At 58.4% G+C, this 17,852-nt stretch overlaps 2 protein-coding genes across 5 annotated transcripts in view; one reads left to right on the top strand and one right to left on the bottom strand.

Annotated features, from left to right (window-relative positions):
* Positions 1 to 2,645: 2,645 nt before the first annotated feature.
* LOC129496933 (basic proline-rich protein-like) lies at positions 2,646 to 5,138 on the bottom strand. Its single transcript, XM_055305280.1, has 4 exons — positions 4,921 to 5,138; positions 4,125 to 4,302; positions 2,869 to 3,880; positions 2,646 to 2,756 (listed from the first exon to the last, which is right to left on the bottom strand). Exons 1-3 carry the CDS (start codon positions 5,136 to 5,138, stop codon positions 2,933 to 2,935), a joined length of 1,344 nt encoding a protein of 447 aa, XP_055161255.1. The 3' UTR covers positions 2,646 to 2,756; positions 2,869 to 2,932.
* A 2,030-nt stretch (positions 5,139 to 7,168) lies between these two features.
* The window catches only part of BCL9L (BCL9 like), a 28,398-nt gene continuing 17,714 nt past the window's right edge, over positions 7,169 to 17,852 (top strand). For 2 of the 4 annotated variants that reach the window (XM_055305092.1, XM_055305090.1), the window contains exons 1-2: positions 7,169 to 7,866; positions 14,174 to 14,231. The gene's annotated coding sequence lies outside the window, so the exon portion shown is untranslated. The remainder of the gene's footprint in view (positions 7,867 to 14,173; positions 14,232 to 17,852) is intronic. The other 2 variants (XM_055305093.1, XM_055305091.1) reach the window with 1 other exon arrangement.

Below are 17,852 nucleotides of genomic sequence, written 5' to 3'. Positions count from 1 at the left end.
AGTCCATCAGCTGGCTTGAAGTCACAGAGCTGGTTTTAGGCCTGGCTGGGACGAAGACACTGGGCTCAGGGATTTGTCCCCAGTCCAGGGATGCTATTTATCCATTGGGCCAAGGAGCTACATGCATGTGAAGAGAGTCCTGATGAGAGAGAAGGGGGGACGGGCCGGGGGCCTGGGGCAGCTGAGCACCCCTCCCTGTGTTCAGAGTCCTGCACCAGGCTCTGGGGGATGTCCAGATAAGGAGGCCAAGCCTGCCTTCCCAGATCTCATGGCCTCACAGGGAAATGAGCCAGACACAGGAAGAAGTCCAATGGAAAGTTGGAAGCAAGCACTGTGGTGGTGTGGTGGGGAGGGTCTAGACTGGAAATCAGGAGGCCTGGGCACCACTGCCAGCCATCACTCACCAGCCACCATCCTAGCACCACTCTGGGCCTCAGTCTCCTCACCTGTGAACATTTTTTTTTAATTAATTTACATTTTTTGGCAGGGAAGGGGCAGAGGGAGAGGGAGAGAGAGTCTTAAGTAGACTCTGTGCTGAGCAGGGAGCTGACAGGGCTCCATCTTAAGACCCTGAGAACATGACCTCAGCGGAAACCAAGAGTGGGAGGCTTAACCCACTGAGCCACCCAGGCGCCCCCACCTGTGAATATTCTATCTCTTAAAAACAAAAGCTCTCTAGTGCTACCTAAGAGCATATTAATGCAGTAACTAAATGTATCCTGTGAGTGCCTCTCCCCATGCTTTCTCCTAGCACAATCTCACAAAGGCTCTTGCTATCAGTTGATGGCAGAAATTAAGATGTTCCCAGGACTCAGAACTTCCAGTCAAGGTGCACGGTGAGGGGTAGGAGGTAACTGTGGCTTTCTCTGGGCCCCTGCCTCTGGTAGCCTCTCCTGGGCTTCTGAACACCACTCCCCCCTCCCGGAGCCCACCAGAGCTCTGTGAATGTTTCTCTCCCCACTAACCAAGCCTGCTGTTTAATTGTTATCTTCCAGATAAAGAGCCTGAAGATAAATTCATCCAACCCTTTTGGTTTACATTTGAAAAAAATCTAAGGCCCAGAGACAGAGTGTGATTAGGCCAAGGTCACACGTGACTAGGCCAAGGTCATATACTCTTGACTCTCAAGTCAGTCTCTTTCTTTTGTGACTCCGGGAATTTATTAGAAATGGATTGTTTGCGGGGAGGGAGCCTCTGCTGCTGGCTCAGACAGTAGAGCTTGCAACTCTTGATCTTGGGGTTGTGGGTTTGAGCCTCATGGTGGTGTAGAGAGACTTAAAAAATTAGAATCTTAAAAAGAAAGAAAGAAAAGAAATGGGTTGCTTGGGAATGTAGCCTTACAGATCCTCCCCTCCTCCCTCATAACATCTGGTGAGATCCCTTGCTGGGTTCCTGGTTTATCTTTAGGCCTCCGGTGAGACCTCCTGCCTGCCTGGCCAGAACCACACCTTAGGTGGGAATAGTAAGTCTCAGCTCAGATGCTGCCCTGAGTTTGCAGTCAACTTTCCAGACTCCCAAGTCCAGGATAAGGGTCTCTCTTAAGTGCTCCCCAAGGCTTCGAGACACTGCATTGAGATCATTTGTTCACTTGTTTGTCCCCACCCAGACTGCAGGCTCTGAGGGCAAGACATCGGTCTTGTTCACCAACACATACCTATTGTCTGGTCCAGCGCTCTGCTCTTTTTTTTTTAATTTTTTAAAATTTATTTATGATAGTCACACAGAGAGAGAGAGAGAGAGAGAGAGGCAGAGACACAGGCAGAGGGAGAAGCAGGCTCCATACACCAGGAGCCCGACGTGGGATTCGATCCCGGGTCTCCAGGATCGCGCCCTGGGCCAAAGGCAGGCGCCAAACCGCCACACCACCCAGGGATTCCCCCAGGGCTCTGCTCTTCGTAGGTCCTCAAAAAATTTTTTTTTCTGGGATCCCTGGGTGGCGCAGTGGTTTGGCTCTCCTGAATAAATAAAATCAAGAAAAAAAATTTTTTTATTTATTTATGATAGTCACAGAGAGAGAGAGAGAGAGAGGCAGAGACATAGGCAGAGGGAGAAGCAGGTTCCCTGTGGGGAGCCCGATGCGAGACTTGATCCCAGGACCCTGGGATCATGACCTGAATCGAAGGCAGATGCTCAATCACTGAGTTACCTAAGGAGTCCCCTCAAAAGTACTTTGTGAATGAATAAGTAGAGGGGGTTGGTCAGAGAAGGATTCTGGGAGGAAAAGGCAAATGTTGAGTCTGGTATCACAGCCCGAAAGGAAGGAGGACAGAATCTTTTCCCTGTTTGGGTGAACCGCCCCTAGAAGAAGGAAGTCTTAGACGGTAATGGGAAATGGGGAGAGGGAGGGAAATAAGGCAACTGAAAGGAAAACTTAAGAAGGAGGAAGGAAAAAAAAAAAAAAAAGAAGGAGGAAGGAAGCTTGCAAGAGCATGACCTCCAATAACCTGGGAGGGCTTCTCAGGGGATGAAGGGTCTCAGCCCTGAGCAGGACAAAGCTTCCTTCCCCTCCAGCCAAGCGCCCCCTGGGTTTCTCCCCCTACAAGAACTCCTCTCGAGGGATTCTAGGCGCTCACAAGCACTTCCCTTTCTCCCTCCCCCCCCCCCCCCCCCCCCGCTCCCCATGTCTGACTCCCGCCAGGAGCCTTCTCAGAGGCTTCCTTACCTCCGGAAGTGCTATTCCTCCGGGAGGAGCACTCCAGCTGTCTCCGAAGCCCTCCTTCCACCCAACCGCACCTGAGCACAGCCCGAGGCAGCACCTGCTAGACCACATCTAGCCACCAGGGGGCACACAAAAAGCAGCCCTTAGGTCAGGGTCCCTGCCCCTCCCCACCCACACACACCTGGAGGCCAAGAGGGGCGGTGCCTCACCTGGCTCCCACACGGAGCCGGGGAGCCCCGTTAACCCCTTCCTGCCCAGCCTGGGCGGCTTCCCTCAGGCAGAGTCATTCATAGAATCGGAAGGCCGATCTGATGGCGGAGGGGGTGGTGCCCAAGCAAGGGGCGCCAGGGTGGAGGCGACGTCAGGGTTTCCAGATCCTCGGGCCCTCGTCCCGGCCGGAGCTGTTGGAGGCTGGCACTCCCTCCTCCGTGGGGGAGCGGTCTCCGCGGAAGGTGAAGGAGCCCCCCGGAGGCGAGGGGCACCGGGGCTGCGGTCACCTGCGCTGGGCCTCGCGGGCGGTACGGAGAAGGTGGGGCAGCCGCGGAAGCCAGACTTCCGGGTTCTCCGCAGCCTTCGGTCTCCGGCAGAGACCGTGTAGCGACCAGTGGGGCCGGGCGGCGGGGGCACGGGGATCAAAGAGTGGAGGGAGGGACGCGGGGGACTGCGGTGGCGGGAGGGGAGACAATTAAGATCTGGCAGCAGGATGGACCGGATCACGCAGCTCTCAGGTGCCAGGTTTTGTGGCGTCTGTCCTCCAGCACCCGGCAGCCTCCCGGGGCTCCGAGCAGCCCCGATCCCGAGACTGCGTTCCGGGCCACAAGGTGTTAAACCGTGGTGGGAGTGGGGTCCGGAGTCCCTCCCTCCTTCCCTCCCTCCCGGCGTCCCCAGCTCGGAGTCTACCCGGCTGGCGCGCAAGGAGTTAAGTCTGCCCGCAATCTGCAAGACTGGAGCAGGGGAGGGGGAGGAGGGGGGAGGGGGGAGAGAAGAAGGGGGAAGCAGACTGCAGGGAGACAGCGCCAGGAACCCCCTCCCCAGGGACCTGGCCCCTGGGCCCCCAGCCCCAAAAGAGGCCCTGCCCTCCCCGGGGTCGTGCTCCCTTCCCCCGCCCAGCCTCCGCCCTCCAGCTTTGTGTCCCCAGGAGGGTGGGCTGCAGGATTTCCAGCCAAGCCTTGGCTGCCTGCTCAGTTTTTCCAAACCCTCCAGTCGGGGAAGGCGGGAGCCCTGTCAGGATAAGAGTCCCTCCCCCACTGCCCCCGCCGGCCCCCTCTCACAGCCTCCTTTTTCCTGCCCCCCCACCCCCCGCACCTCTCCCAAACTTCTTTCCCTTTCCGATCCTGGCCCCTGCGCCCCCTAGCCCCACCTCTATTGGCTCCCAAGTTCCAAGTTCAGGTTGGAGGGGCCAGGTGGGTCCCCGATTCCCGGCGAGGCGCTGGGAAAGGCAAACTCCGCAGGCCGACACTGAGACCTGCTGGGCGCCCGCCCGACTCCCAGCCTGGCGCCCGCCCCATCGCAAGACGTGGCCCCAGGTCCACCCGGGAAGGTGGCTCAGGGCGCTCTCCCGCCCCGGGAGGGAGCTGGTGCCGGGGGCGCCGGCGGAGCCGGGCAGCCGACTCTGGGCGGCCGGTGCCAGGCCTCGGGGCACGCTTCGAGGAGGGGGCAAAGTGTTCCGAGCGCTGGCACGGTTCTGTCCAGCAGGTCTATTATATAATAATCACCATCTATCAGGAAGCCAGGCAGCTGGAGTGAGTGCAGAAGCCAGGATGCCCGCATCCGCTCCTCCTCCAGGCCCAGGAAGAGGTCTCCACCAAGATGGGGGTGTGGGCGCAGCCCAGGAGTGAAATGACGTGGGGGGCGAGGGGCAAGTGAGGGGCCCTGGGCTGTCCGAAGGCGGCCCCGAAAACCCCGCCCCCAGGACGGTGACTGACGGTGCTCTGAGCCAATGATTGAAGTCACTGTAGGGCTCGAAGTTAACCCTTTCTTGGGTCCTTCGTTGCTTTAGGGGATTAGAGTCCCTTCCTGAACCCCTCCCACCTGCGGGAGGTTAGTGAGGAGTCCCAGCTGGAGGATCCTTTTGTCCCGATCACCTCGCGAAGTAATCTCAGATAATCAGCGGCCCTAGCGCCGCGCCCCTCCACCCCGCACCCCCCCCCCCCCCGCCTCCAGCCCCAAAGTAAATTGTATTACATGATGTGGTTGTGTGTGCACACTCTGTGGCTCCAGAGACAGGCCCGCGTGGCGCCGGCACCCTCACACACCCATACCCACGCCGGTACTTCCACTGACACTCGCTGACACACCTGTGACACTCCTCGTGACACAGTGACACACAGATACACGGGAACACCCGGCGATTCCTCGAGTTCGCCAGTAGAGGGAGCCGCTCGATTCCAGCACTGGGCCGCCAGCCCCTCTCCGGCTCTCCTCGCTCGCTCCAGGGTTCCACCCAGAACTCGTGGCTGCCCGGAGCCCAGCTCCGCATCCCAACCTGGAACCTACGCTGGGGGAATGAGTCACAGCCCCACCCAGGGGAGCGCTCTACATGGCTGCTCCACGGGACATGCCAAGTACGCTTGAACTTACTGCATTCCACATTTAACAGACCTTTTGCAACACAGCCATCACTCATCTCCTGCAAACGTTGTTTTCTGGATCTCCTGTGAACCGGGGGTTGTGCCAAAGGATCATAACATGCCCATGTGATTTGTCATGTATGTAGCGGGAGACTGATCCACATATATGGGGTGGACCCTTCTCCTAACTAGCATCCTGTTTGAGAAATGGCCCTTCCTGCCTTCTGGCTGGTTGTATTATAGCCGCTGGACCCTTGAGAGAAAGAGAAAATTAAACCCTACTTGCCATGGGTCAGCTACTAGGCTCTAGGATCTTTCACACTAGCACTCAGCTTCTCTGGGCTTCAGTTTTCCTTTAAGTGAGAATCCCTACTTCATGAGGTTGTGATGGTTCAACCCCTAACTGGGGCTTGGTGTTTGGCACCACAATTAGTAGGCATTGGGGGGAAGTTTTGCTGACTGGATCAAAACATGATCTAGATACAATATATATGAAGATGCTTTGTGAACTGATACTAGACACACACACAAGGGTTATCATGTGATCTTTTTTTCAGGGTTTGTCCTGCATCTCCCCCTGTACCTGCTCAGACCTTGTCCAGTGTCCAGCTGCTGCTGGCATTATCAACCTATCAAGTGAGGATTTGCTTTGTTTTTGTGTTTTTTTGTTGCCGTTGTTGTTTTCCCCCAGCAAGTGAGTATTTACAGAAGCCCTACTATGAACCCAGCACTTGAATACTGTGGAGAATAGAGAGACATAGGAAGCATGGGCTGGGCTGGGCCCTCAGGAACCGTTTGGGACAACCAAACATATATATATATATATATATATATATATATATATATGAGAATGTATATATATATGAAACAAAACATACAAGTAGGTCCTCTGTTGGTTGGCAGAGGCATAATAGGTAGTCAGAAGAGAGGGTGAGGACTATCCGGGGACCCAGGAGGGGCAGGGAAGAGGGCCGTGGAACCAAATATCAGGAGCAAACAGGCTTGTTAGTCCTCTTCTTTCCTGAAGCAGTCTTGATACTTGTCAGCATTAATTTGGGGTGGGAACAGTGGATTATAGGGAAAGTGTCCTGGCATAAGGAGTTCCAAATTCTCCTGGGCTTACCACTTTCTAGCCATGTAATCCTGAGGAGGTCCTTCACTACTGTAAGGCTCAGTTTCCCACCAGTGTAATGGGGCCATATCATTTTTCTCACAGGTTTGTGGTAAACACTGAGATAACATTTGTGACACGATTTTTGAAAGCGCTTTACAATATCTTTTTCGTGGCATCTATCCCCCTATAGGTCTTGGCTGTGTGTGTGTATGTGTGCACGTGTGCACGTGCAGCACTTTGAGGTTAGGAGTTCTTTTGAGAAGACAAAGGTTTTACTTCTACATTTTCTTAGCATCCAGTTTGTGCTAAGGATTGAGGTGAAAAAATTCAGTCTATGCCCTCAAGGGCCTCCTGGTCCACTAGGAAAGAGAGATGGATAAAGAGATGCTCAGTGCATCATGAATGTGGGTGGGCACAGTGAAAAGGGGACCCAGTAGTGTGTGTGTGTGTGTGTGTGTGTGTGTGTTGGGGGTGGAGGGGAGTCCGGGCAACCCCCACCCCTTCCAATCGGTGTAGACCGGAGGGTAGTTTGAGAAACCTCTCTGTAGCCTGGATGCCGCCGGCTCGCCTCTCGCCCGGCCCTCCGGAGCGGGGAGGAGAGAGACAGAAGCCCCCTCCCCGCCCGCGGGCCAACCTGCCTCCCGCTAGCCGGCCGGCGCCTTACCGAGTCAGACCACTGGGAGGCTGGGGGAGCCGGGTTGGGCGAGGAGGCGAGCGAGATGGGGGAGCTCTTATTTTGACAGGGGCCTCTCCGGGCTCTGGTATGAAGGCAGAAGGAGGCAGCCAGAGAGCCCCGATGCTTATTCAGGCTGGGGAGCGGAGCCGAGCGGAGGGGCGAGCGAGGCTCCGGCAGCGCAGGGGAGCCCGGGGAGGCGGCGGCGCGCGGCAGAGCCAGTGGCCGGACATGCCCCGGAGCCGGGGCCGCTGCACCACCGCCGCCGCCCGGAGCCAGCCGGCCGGACGCCCGCACGCCTGGGTCCCCCGGCGCCGCGCCGCGCGGGGGCTGCGACCCGGACCCTCGGCGTCCGACCAACAATAAGCGCCCAGACAGCCCCCTCCCCGCCCCGCGCCCGCCGTCCCCGCGGGCCTCGGGGAAAGTGAAAGGAGGAGGCGAAGGAAGGGAGGAAGGAAGGAAGGAAGCGAGGAAGGAAGGAAGGAAGGAAGGGAGGAGGAGCAGGAGCCGGAGCCGTGAGGTTCGGGGCCGAGCCCCCAGCCCCCAGCCCCGAGCCCGAGCCCCGAGCCCCGGGCCGGGCGGCGTGCACGCTCTCCCGCCGCTGTCCGGCGCCCACGACCATGCTCGGCGGTTGGGAGGCAGGAACCCCGGCGCCCAGCGACCCCCGGATACCCTCTCCCGGGCCGGGCTGGTGTTGAGATCGAGGCGTCCAGGATCAAAAGGTCACCGCCTGCCCGCCCCCCTCCGCACCTCCAACTGGCAAGCCGGAGGACCCCCATCCAGTCACCGACCCTGACCGGGTCATGGCGTCCAGCTCCGGCCTGGCGTGAGGACCCCCGACCCGCGCGAGGTGAGGGGTGGGCTGGGGCCGAGGGCGAAAGTCATGCCAGGCAGGCAGCGGCGCGAGGAGGGAGATCCAGCTTGAACTGGGGAGGGGGGAACCCAGTCTAATTGTCTGTTGCCCTCTGGCACGCGCCCCCAGGCTGTTTGAGGGGTGGGGGACGCCCCCAGGGTGAGTGGTGGCTGCTCTCGGGGCCGCGATCAGGTTGGCAGCCCCAGGGCTCAGGGGGGAGGGCTTAGGGGCAGCCGGGGGACCCTGCCACCCTAGCGCAGAGAACAAGGCCGGCCTTGGGCCAGCTGGAGCAGCAACCTTGCCCTGGGGGCTTCTGGGAGATGTAGTCCCCCTCCCAGGCTCACCAGCCCCTTGGGTCTCAGCACCCCGGCACTCCTCCCCTGGCTACTGGGAGCCTCCAGAAGGAGGTGCATGAGGAGGGGGGCTTGCTGGGGTTACCCTCTGGCCCCAGGCAGTGCCTGGGAGCAGCAGGGGCTGCGACTGGAGGAGTCTCCCCGGCCAAGGATTCTCAGTGGTGTGGGCTTGGCTGGGGGGTGGGGCAGTCACACAGTATCTCGGAGGTGTCCCTGCACTGCTAAGGGGAGGCTCCCCCTGCCTCGGTTTGGGGGAGCCCTTGGGGGAGGAATATGGGGAAGAGAAGTGAGGCTTCAGGCTTCTTGCTTGCCTGGGGAATGTCCTGTCCCTGGGCTGCTGGAATTTGGTTTCAGGAGACACTGAAGTCTACTCTCCCCTTCTCCCTCTGGGTTGCTGAGAAGGAGTGTGTCCCTCGCAGTCTGGGAGTCTGGAGGGTGTCTCTCTGGAGCAGTGAAGCCAGGATCTGCTTCTGTCTGTCTGTCCAGCCTCCTTCCTTCCGGGTTTTTCTGACACCCCCCTCCTCCCTCCTCCTTGAGTCTGTCTGCTGCATGGGGTGTGTGTCTGTGTCTGGGGTGGGGGTGCGTGCTCTGCAGCAGGGAGGGCAAGTGTCGCTCTGGGAGAGGTGAGCTGGGCTTGTGGCTGAGCCTTGGGATAGGGGCTTGAGGCCAGCTTGATCTTTGGCCTTGGTTTCCTGTTTTACCTAGGAAAGCTGTCTTCACACTGTGTCTGCTGGAATCCTACTGATGCCTCTAGGCAGCTCTCTGAGTACAAGCTCCAGGGTGGTTGGGCTTCCACTCCTCAGTCTCTCCAGAGAGCAGCCACTTCTGGGGGGGCCTGGCTTTTCTGCTGCTCCCCAGCAAGGTCTTGCTCTCTCTGGTCAGGGCCACAACTTCATGGCCCCAGGGGAAGAGCATGATCAGGCCCTGTTTTTCTGGTGTCATCTGTGAGGCGCCTGCAGATAGAAGCCTCAGGACTCAGGAAGCAGTGAGAATGGGCCAGGAAGGTGAGGGGTAAGGAAAGTCTGGTAGGGAGGGAAGGTGCTGTTTCCCCTAGGTGATCAGGCTCCTTGGCCTTGGAGAACCAGGCATGGAAGGCCAGGTTCTAGCCACCTCCTTCTAGAGGTTCTCTGCTTACCTGTGTTGCTCCTGATTAGGGGTGGATCGGGGTGGGGGGGGCGAGGTTTAATGTTTGAAAGGGTGCTGGTTAGGGGTAGAATGCCTATAATCATCCATCCAGGGCAACTCTTGTGCTTGGGATAGCAGGGCCCCCGTGGCTGGAGATGGGTTCTGGAGGTCAATGTGGAGGTTCAAAATGAGTCTCTAATTACCAGGGTTGAGGGTCAAGGCGGGAAGAGATTACAGAGTCCTGGAGAAGGTGGTCCACAGAAATCTGGGACTAGCACAGCAGTGGTAATGAGGGGCCTCGTGAACTTGCTTATTGAACCTGTGCTGGGCACCCCATGCCTCTGTCTGGGTAGTTCCTGCCCCCAGCTTCTAGATACCCGGGTTAAACAGGAGCCATGGGCTGGGGACTCAACTTCCCTGAACAAGCAGGGCAGTAGCCTTCTGGGCAGAGGCCTAGTGGGTGGCAGTGTCAACTCAGCAAGGGCTGGAATGCCTGGCACCTGCTTTAGATGAAAGGAGATGCCTGCAAAGGGGGGATGCCTGCCTGCCTGCCTGTGGGGGAGCAGCTGGATGGAGCTCTGAGTAGCCCGGGAGTGAGGTGACAGGAAAGGGCCAGGGCTGCAGGTAGCAGCAGCTCTGGCAAGAGTGGAAGGAGCCAGCCCTCCCCCAGCTCTATAGCCCCTCCTCCGGGGAGTCTAAGAACCAGAGCTGGGGGCACCCCCACACTGCCTCTGGTGCCACAGGCTGAACGTCCGCCCCAGTACCCAGGGGACAGGGCAGCTGCGGGGAGCCAGGGTGTCTGAGTGTCCAGTCTTCCCAGGACCTGGAAAAGCCTGCAAGGACATGGGGAGCACTTTGGGGTTATTGTCCTGATGCCATATTTATTCTTCCTGGGGTTCTTTGGTTGCTGGTAGTGAAGCACCCCAAGAGCCTGGGGACCCAGGGGTGATAGGGAAATGACATCCCTTCCCTGTGCCAGAAGCCTTGGGCACTGCCCGGGTGCTGACCCGGGGGGAGGGGGCAGGGGGGGATGGCACCGTGGGAAAGTGGGCAGCCGTGGGAGCCAAGCGGGTACAGGCTGGGTGCCGCGGGCAGGGAGCCTCTGCCAGGCCCGCTCTCCCTGGGGTGGGGCCGGCTGTTCCAGGGACTGGCTCAACCTGTTGAGCGCCTGGCTGCTGGAGCTTGGCATCTGTGCCCCTGCCTGCCAGCCCTGGCAGCTGCCCACCATAGCCACCCTGTTGGGGCTGCCCCCAGGGATCTGGGAGAAGGCGGCTCCCCGTGGCCATGGCCGAGCGGCCAGGATGGGTCTGGTAGAGGCGCATCCAGAGAGTGCTAAGTTTCCCCAGGTCCTGTCCCCTGACTCCCAGAGCTGGGCTGGGGCCAGCTGGAGGGCTGGGTAGCCAGTGGCTAGGAGCTGAGGGGCATGGTGAGGAGGCCCCGTACTAGGGCTCCTGAGGTGCTCAGATGGGCGGCCCTAAAGGCAGCCTGGAGTTACAGCCTGGAATTTCCTCTGCTGGGTGCCAGGGCCTGGCCTCCAGAGCCCCACCCCCAGCCTGGCCTGACCTCCCCTCCCTGGGAGAGAACCGCCGACTTTCCCTGGAGGTCGGGGGAGGGGCAGTAAGGGCGTTCTGCTGCCCTGGGAGCCCTGGGGGGGAGGGGGCGACTTCCTGGGTGTTGGGGCATGCTGCCCTGCCTCAGTCTCCCCAAAGGCCCCCCCTCCCCATGAAGAAGAGGGAAGCTCCTGGTTCCCGGGGTGCTGTCTCCCACCCTGCTCTGAGTTTGGCGAGTCTTGAGTCCTATGGAGGATCTCTGAGCCCTGCAGACCCTAGTCTCTTAGCTCTGGGCCCCTGGGGCTCTGCTAGCCGGGGTGCTGCTCTGTAGAGAAGGTGTTGACCACCGCCCACTAATGGGGGAAGCGGGCGCAGGCTGCTTCCTTCTTCCTCTCACTCCTGCGGGGAAGGGCGGCCTCCCCTCCCTTGTCACTTTTTCAGAAGTCTGTGGCCAAAGCTGAGTCTTCTCCTTCTTTGCCTCCTTTCCACCCGGGGCCCTTCCTGCTTGGCCCCAGACTACCTGCCCCCTCCTAACCTTGGTGTCCCTTCTAGGCTCCCCTCTCTGGGGGGCTGGGATTGCCACTGGCCAGCTCCTCCTCCAAAGGGCTGCTGGCCCGTCTTCCCCTCCCCCTTCCTCTCCACCCCCAGCCTCAACTGGGAATGGCCCTGAATCCAGCATTTCCAGCATTTCGAAACCAAGATGGTTTTGAAATCCCTGAGTTCTTCTCCACCCCACTCAGCCTCCCCTCCTCCCCACCAGCCCAGAACTTAGTCCTCTAATCTGACCTCACGCTGTGCCTTGCCAGGGTCCGTGTGTGAGTTTGAGTGCTAGCGCTTAGCCACGTGCATACTACTCTGTGTATATGTGTGTCTGTGTGTGTGCGCGCGAGAGCCAGTGTGTGTGCGTATCCCAGTGTGGGTGGATCTGTCTGTCAGCAGTTCTGTGTGACTGGCCGATGTCTTTTGTGGATCTTGAGCTCTCCTCCTTCTCTAGGACTATGACAGCCTCTGTGTGTCTTGAACCATTTTCAGGGAGTTTGGGGTTATTTGGGGGAGATAGATATCTTGGATGTGTATCTTTGGGAATCGTGTCCGTGTCTCAGGTGCACGGCCCAGGGAGTGTCTCTGAGGAGTGTGTATGCCTAGGATCATGTCTCTTGGATGAGTTTATGTGCGTGTGTGCGTGTGTGTGTATGTGTATGTGTACATGTGTGTGCTCTACTTCTGTTCCTACTTCTCTCTTCCTCCCCTTGAACATGTCTGGGGTGTGTAGTCACAGGTCTCCCCACAGCAACCTAGGACATGGAATCCTCTGTCCCTTGATAGGGAGGTTTCCTGGAGTGGGGCCAAGGCTTCTGGCAGTTCCATGGTCCTTGGAGAGAAAGCAGTGGAGTGGAAAGACTTTGGGATAAACTGTCCCTGGGGCTGGGCTCTCTTCCTCTGCCCCTCATGGACACCCAGCACCTTTGAGGGGTCCTAATACCCTCTTCTTGACCTCATGATACTGTGGTGGCCAACCACTGGGAGGCCTAGTGCCCTAAGGGAAAGGGCTAGGAGAGGGAGTTCACCCTTCCCCCAGTCACTCGCCTCACTGGGGATGAGGAACAGCTAGCCACATCAGACCAGGGAGCTTGGTGGCTAATTGAAGATTCAGGAAAGTTGACTTTTCTAGTTGGGGGCAGACAGCGAAAGAAGGCAAAACATTCATTTCCAACCTTCACAGAAGACAGAGGGGGCCAGTATCCTAAGGGGGTGATGTCCTACCCCAGAAATATGGGCATTTGGGGTGGGGCCAGCTGCTGTTGTAGCCTGGATCCTGGGAAGTCCTTCATGTTTAATTTCACTCTGCAGTTAGTGTTCTACAGTGGGGGACAATGTCAAGGGTGGGGGCTTTTTTTTTTTTTTGTCAGAGTAAGGGTGGTGATAGAGTTAACATTAGCACGGGACTCTGGCACTGGAACCCCTGATAATCTCACTATGACTCAGTTTCCCATCCTAGGATCTCAGGCTATAGTTGAATGCTTTCCTCTAGAAGCCCTTATGTCAGATCAGTGAGGAGGAAGAGGGCCAGAGCAGGGGCTGTTTGTAGGAGTTGGGGGCCTATGCAGACAGCAGCAGGAGGTAGGCAGAGGATAAGCTGTCCCTTCCCCCCATCCCCAGTCATAGCCTCTGGTCCCAGGACACAGTGGGAGGAGGGGAGGGGTAGAGGCACAGGTTGGTACAGTGCTCAGTGACCCAGCAAGGGGAGGGCTTTGGCAAGGAATTTTCAGTTTGTTTCTCAATCTCTGCCTCTGAGACACGCACACACACGTCACTGCAGACACCTTCAGGAGATGAGCCCAGAAGTCACCTAGGTGGTGGCAGGGCAGGGCGCTACCAGAGGGGGCTCTGGGGACCAGCTTCATTCTGGCAGACGCCCTGTACTTGCCCCCTTGAACTGGAAGTTAAGCCCAGCTGAAGGTCTCCTACCCAACTCCCCCCATCCTGGGCCAGGGAGCAACACAGGCTGGACAGGGTTAAGTCTGGTTGGCAGGGACAGCCCCCCCCTGCCCCCAGTGCAGTGAGAGAGAGAGGGAGGGGTGGTTAGCAGCTTGCTCTAGTTGGCGTCTCTCCCAGAATTCTTCGGAAAAGAACTCCCCTTTGACCCCCAGTACAAACTGAGCCCAGCCACCAGACTCCCTCCCGCCTGCTTGTGGGAGCTTCACCCAGCCCCCCTCCTACTGAACTGCTTAGCCAGACTCTCTTGCCCCTGGCCCTCCCAACCAGGCCGGTGGGGACCTTGTGTCTTCAGGGGACAAGGGGTGTACCCAAAGGGACCACACAGGCACCATTCTTTTCCCTGACGTAGGATAAGCCTGGGGTTGGCTGGCCCTGAAAACCAGGGTCCTCAGGTCTCCCCATCCAACCCTTCCCCCAGGACCTCAGGCCAGGTCATGGGAGTCATCGGCCCCGCCTCTTTCAAAGGCATCTTCCAGTGCCTTCTCCTTTCCTGCTTCCAGGAGAGGGAGGGGGAGCGGTGTGGTGCAGCAGCTGGGTCAGGCCTGGCTCCCAGCCAATCCACAGAAGTCCTGGAGTGGTGGTGGTGGTGGGGCGGTGGTGTCCGAGTAGCTCAGAGACTTCCTGGAGCTGCAGGCTGTGTGTGTGTGTGTGTGTGTGTGTGTGTGTGTGTGTACACGTGTATGTGGTATACATGTTGGGGGAGGGGCTGGGGTTCTGGGAGGAGCAGGGGCCTAGATTGCTGGCTTGGGGCTTCCAGCTGTGACCCTCTCTCCACAGGGAGCCCCCTTCCCAGACCACACCCTTGAGCCTGAGCCCGGCACACGTTCCTCCTGAGGTGAGAGCTCCGTGTGCTTGCGTGTGCCCCCCCAGCCTCCTCGCTGCTTTCTTGTCTGCCAGTGTCCTGCTTGGCTTTTTGTCCGGGGCACCCTCCTCCTGGCTTTGTGCCCCCACTTCTCCTTTCATCCTCCTGCCTCCCCCCCCCACCCCCCAGAGGACCGAACACAGCCTCACAACCTGAGGCCTGGGAGGTGGGGGTGGGCAGGAAGGGTTAAAGTGCCACCCCAGTGAAAGCCCCAGGCCTTCTCTTAGCTGGATCCTTTCCTGGCGGGGAGGTGGGGAGTTCCTGCCCAATCACCCCTGGAGGGCAAGGTACGGTTTCCTGGTCATCCCAAGTACTTGCCCCGCTCTGTCCTGGCTTTGGCCTCAGCCTGGCTGAGTCAAAGCCAGGGTGGCTACCAGCCACGGTGATGTGGTTTCGGCCCTGGCCTCTAGACACACACACACACACACACACACACACACACACACACACACACACACACACACACGGAGGCTCTCTCCCTCCTGCCACCCCCCTCTTTCCCTCCCTCCCCTCCTTCCTTACTTAGCAACAACTCCCTGAATTCACAACAAACACGCCTGTAGGCTCCTGGGCTGACTAGAAAGGCTGCAGAAAGCTGGGGACAGGGAGGAGGCACGTCTCTTACAGGGTCCTCAGGAGGGAGGGGCTTCTAATCCCCTCCCCCCCAACTCCTTCCCTGGCTGGAGGCCACCACCCCTCCGGGACTGGGAGGAAGTGGTCCTGCTTCCAGCACAGGCAATGAAAAAAGTGGGGAGCAGTGACAGGTGTGGCCACACAGGTGTGGGGACAAGGCTTGGACTCCACCCTTGGCGATTGAGTCCCACTTGACCTTTGACCCCCACCTGGAGAGCGAGCAGCGACTCCTCTCCAGCCTACCGGCCTCTCTCAGCAGGGGCCCTGTGTTGTTGTCATGGTAACTTGCTTGGCTCCCTTCCGACTATTAGGGACCAGGATGGGCGAGGACGTAGCGGATTAGGGGTGGGTAGGACTGGGGGCCCTGGAGAACTTTGCTCTCTGGGCACCTGTGCTGAAGGGGTGGGGAATGGTGCCCTCTCTTTGATCTCATCCCCGGGCAGTAACTACGGCCCGGCCTCCGCCTGGCCAGGACCTGGGGCATGTGGGGCCTGGAGGGAGCGTGTGTAGAATGAATGAGGGGCGCCCATCCTCTCGTCAGAGCACAGAGGGCTGATACAGGGTGAACTGGTCTTGCAAAAATGGTTAAGAACCCGATTGCTGGCATGTCTGGGTTCAAATCCCAATTCTTCTAATTCTGGACTGTGTACCTTAGGCAAGTTCCTTAACTCCCTGTGCCTTAAAGTGGGGATCATAAAAGTACTTCTGGGTAGAGCCATTTGAGGATTAAATTAGATCGTGCATGTGTAGCATTCAGGACAGCCTGGGGTTCTGGAGTAAATGCTCAGTATGCGTTAGAGATCCTCCTCTTGTTCCTGGTCATTGCTTTCTGCAGGAACTCCTGGCCACCCCTCCGCCCTCCCCTGCTTCTCCGCCCCCCCTTTGGCAGGGAAGAACTGATGGTGGGGGGAGGACTGTATGGTGGGGGGATAACCTTCCCAGTCCTCTAAATTAGATTCTAAGACCCTTCCAGACTCCCTTTCTTACTGCCTCAGTCTCCCCACTGTTGGAGCTGGCCAACCTCACAGTTGCAAGGTCACCAAATAACCACAGGCCCACAGAGGGGCCTGGGGGCCTTAGGACATGTCCCTCCCAGTTTGCTAGCGCTTCTTAGGCTCAGCTCTCCCTCCCCCGGGCTGCTGGCTCAGTTCAACTTTAGCACCCCTCCCACCATTCCATCCCTGCTGCTCTGTTCTTTCACCAGGCTGAACGCAACATTCTGTCCTTAAATGGCTTAACTGGCTGCCTCCTCTCCTTCCTGGCCTCAGGGGTCAGGGACCTTCCTTGGGGAGAACAGTGGCAGTGTGGAGCTGTGACATGGATGGCAGCTGTTAGGCCTGCCCCAGGGTTCAGGGTCCCCTGGATTCCCTGTATGCCCTGCCTGGACATTTTTCCTGAGTGTGGCAGAGCAGGGCCCAGGCCTGTGATATGTATAGAAGCCCAGATGGGCATGCCTGGCACCTGCCACACACAAACGGGCAGGGAGGAGGCATCCTGAGGCCCAGAGGAGGGGTGGGGTCAGATCAGCATCCACAGTGGCCAGAAGACTCTTTTTGTGGGCTGCATGGTAAGTGTGGGCAGCGCTGGGAGAGTTCTGCGTGCCCTGTGTGCCCTGGGGCAGAGTGAATGCGGAGTGACACCGGGTGAGCAGGGCTCCTGAAGGGCCTGGGGTGGGGGTGGGGGATAGTGGATGGGCTGAGGGTTGGGAACTTTTGAATGAGGCACCCAGGAGTGGACAGCAGGGGTGGGGTGCCCACAACTGGGGGAGCTCTGCAGACAGGTGGTTTGGATCTTCTGGGGAGTGAGTATCAAAATCTCAGGAGAAAGTGGATTATACAATATGGCAGAGGTGCCTGGGATCTCAGGGCTCCTGGGTCCGAGACCTGGGCTTGGCCAGCAGGTACTTTCTCTGGCCTGCTACCCAGAGGGGTGGGCTAGAGCCCCTGGCTCTATCCCCTCCTTCTGGAACAGAGAAGACACTCCCCTTCCATGGGCCTGAAAGTGAGGGCTCGGAGTTGGCCTGGGCCATGCCTCACTGCTGGGCTGGCCATGCTGCCTATGCCCGGCCTCTGGGGCCTGTTCCTTGGGCAGGCTGGGGCTATTTTTGGGATCGGGCTGGGGCTCTGGGGCTGGTTTCAGATGTTCCAATGTGAACAGGAGAAAATGGGAACAGATGGCTGGAGGGTCCTGCTGGGAGCAGGTTATTTTTAGGGCCTTGTTAACCCTTTTGGGGCTTGCAGAGCCACCCCAAGAGGGATAGCCCTCTGCAGTCGAGAAGAGGTCAGGTCTTCTCCCCGGACCCCTGCTTTCTAGAACTTCCTGTGCCAGTTGCTCCTCTTGACCTCTCAGACCCTTCACTCTGGAAGGACGTGCATGGCAAGAAAGTAGACTCCAGCTTCTTCTAGCCCAGGGGTCAGACAGGGAGAGGGCGGCCTGGCTGGGGGGAACCTTCTTTTCCTTGCCTCCTGAGGTTCTGAGACACACACCTGAGGCTAAGAGAGGGGATAACCACTTTCTGGGTTCACACTCTGGGTTCCAGTGTATGTCAGTAAACCTAGTGTTGCCCAGGAGAGTGCTAGCTGAGGGAGCTGACCTCTTCCAGGAGCGCAGAGGAAGAGCCAAGCCTTTGTACTTGGTACCACTTACATGACATCTGTGGGCCCCATTCCCTTGGATATTCCAAGGGCAAATGCCCACATATCTGGGTGCCTTGCAGGGGGTGAAGAAGGGGACATCATGGCCAGAGGTGGTTTCATCCTATTTTTATTTTATTTTATTTTTTTTAAAGATTTTATTTATTTATTCATAGACACAGAGAGAGAGAGAGAGAGAGAGAGAGAGAGAGAGAGAGGCAGAGACACAGGCAGAGGGAGAAGTAGGCTCCATGCAGGGAATCCGATGTGGGACTGGATCCCGGGTCTCCAGGATCACACCCCAGGCTGCAGGCGGCGCCAAACTGCT

Source organism: Nyctereutes procyonoides, unplaced genomic scaffold, assembly GCF_905146905.1.
Source record: "Nyctereutes procyonoides isolate TBG_1078 unplaced genomic scaffold, NYPRO_anot_genome, whole genome shotgun sequence".
Taxonomy (NCBI): domain Eukaryota; kingdom Metazoa; phylum Chordata; class Mammalia; order Carnivora; family Canidae; genus Nyctereutes; species Nyctereutes procyonoides.
The sequence above is the reverse complement of the archived record's forward strand: the minus strand, read 5'-3'. Positions and strand labels throughout refer to the sequence as shown.

Excerpts from the sequence above, each read along its gene's own strand:
- LOC129496933 (XM_055305280.1), bottom strand. The coding sequence starts at position 5,138 with ATGCGGAGCTGGGCTCCGGGCAGCCACGAGTTCTGGGTGGAACCCTGG. Across the intron at positions 4,303-4,920 it reads CAGTGGAAGTACCGGCGTGG|CGTGCCCCGAGGCCTGGCAC; the intron begins GTATGGGTGTGT and ends CCCTCCTCGAAG. Across the intron at positions 3,881-4,124 it reads GTCGGGCGGGCGCCCAGCAG|GGCTCCCGCCTTCCCCGACT; the intron begins GTCTCAGTGTCG and ends TTATCCTGACAG.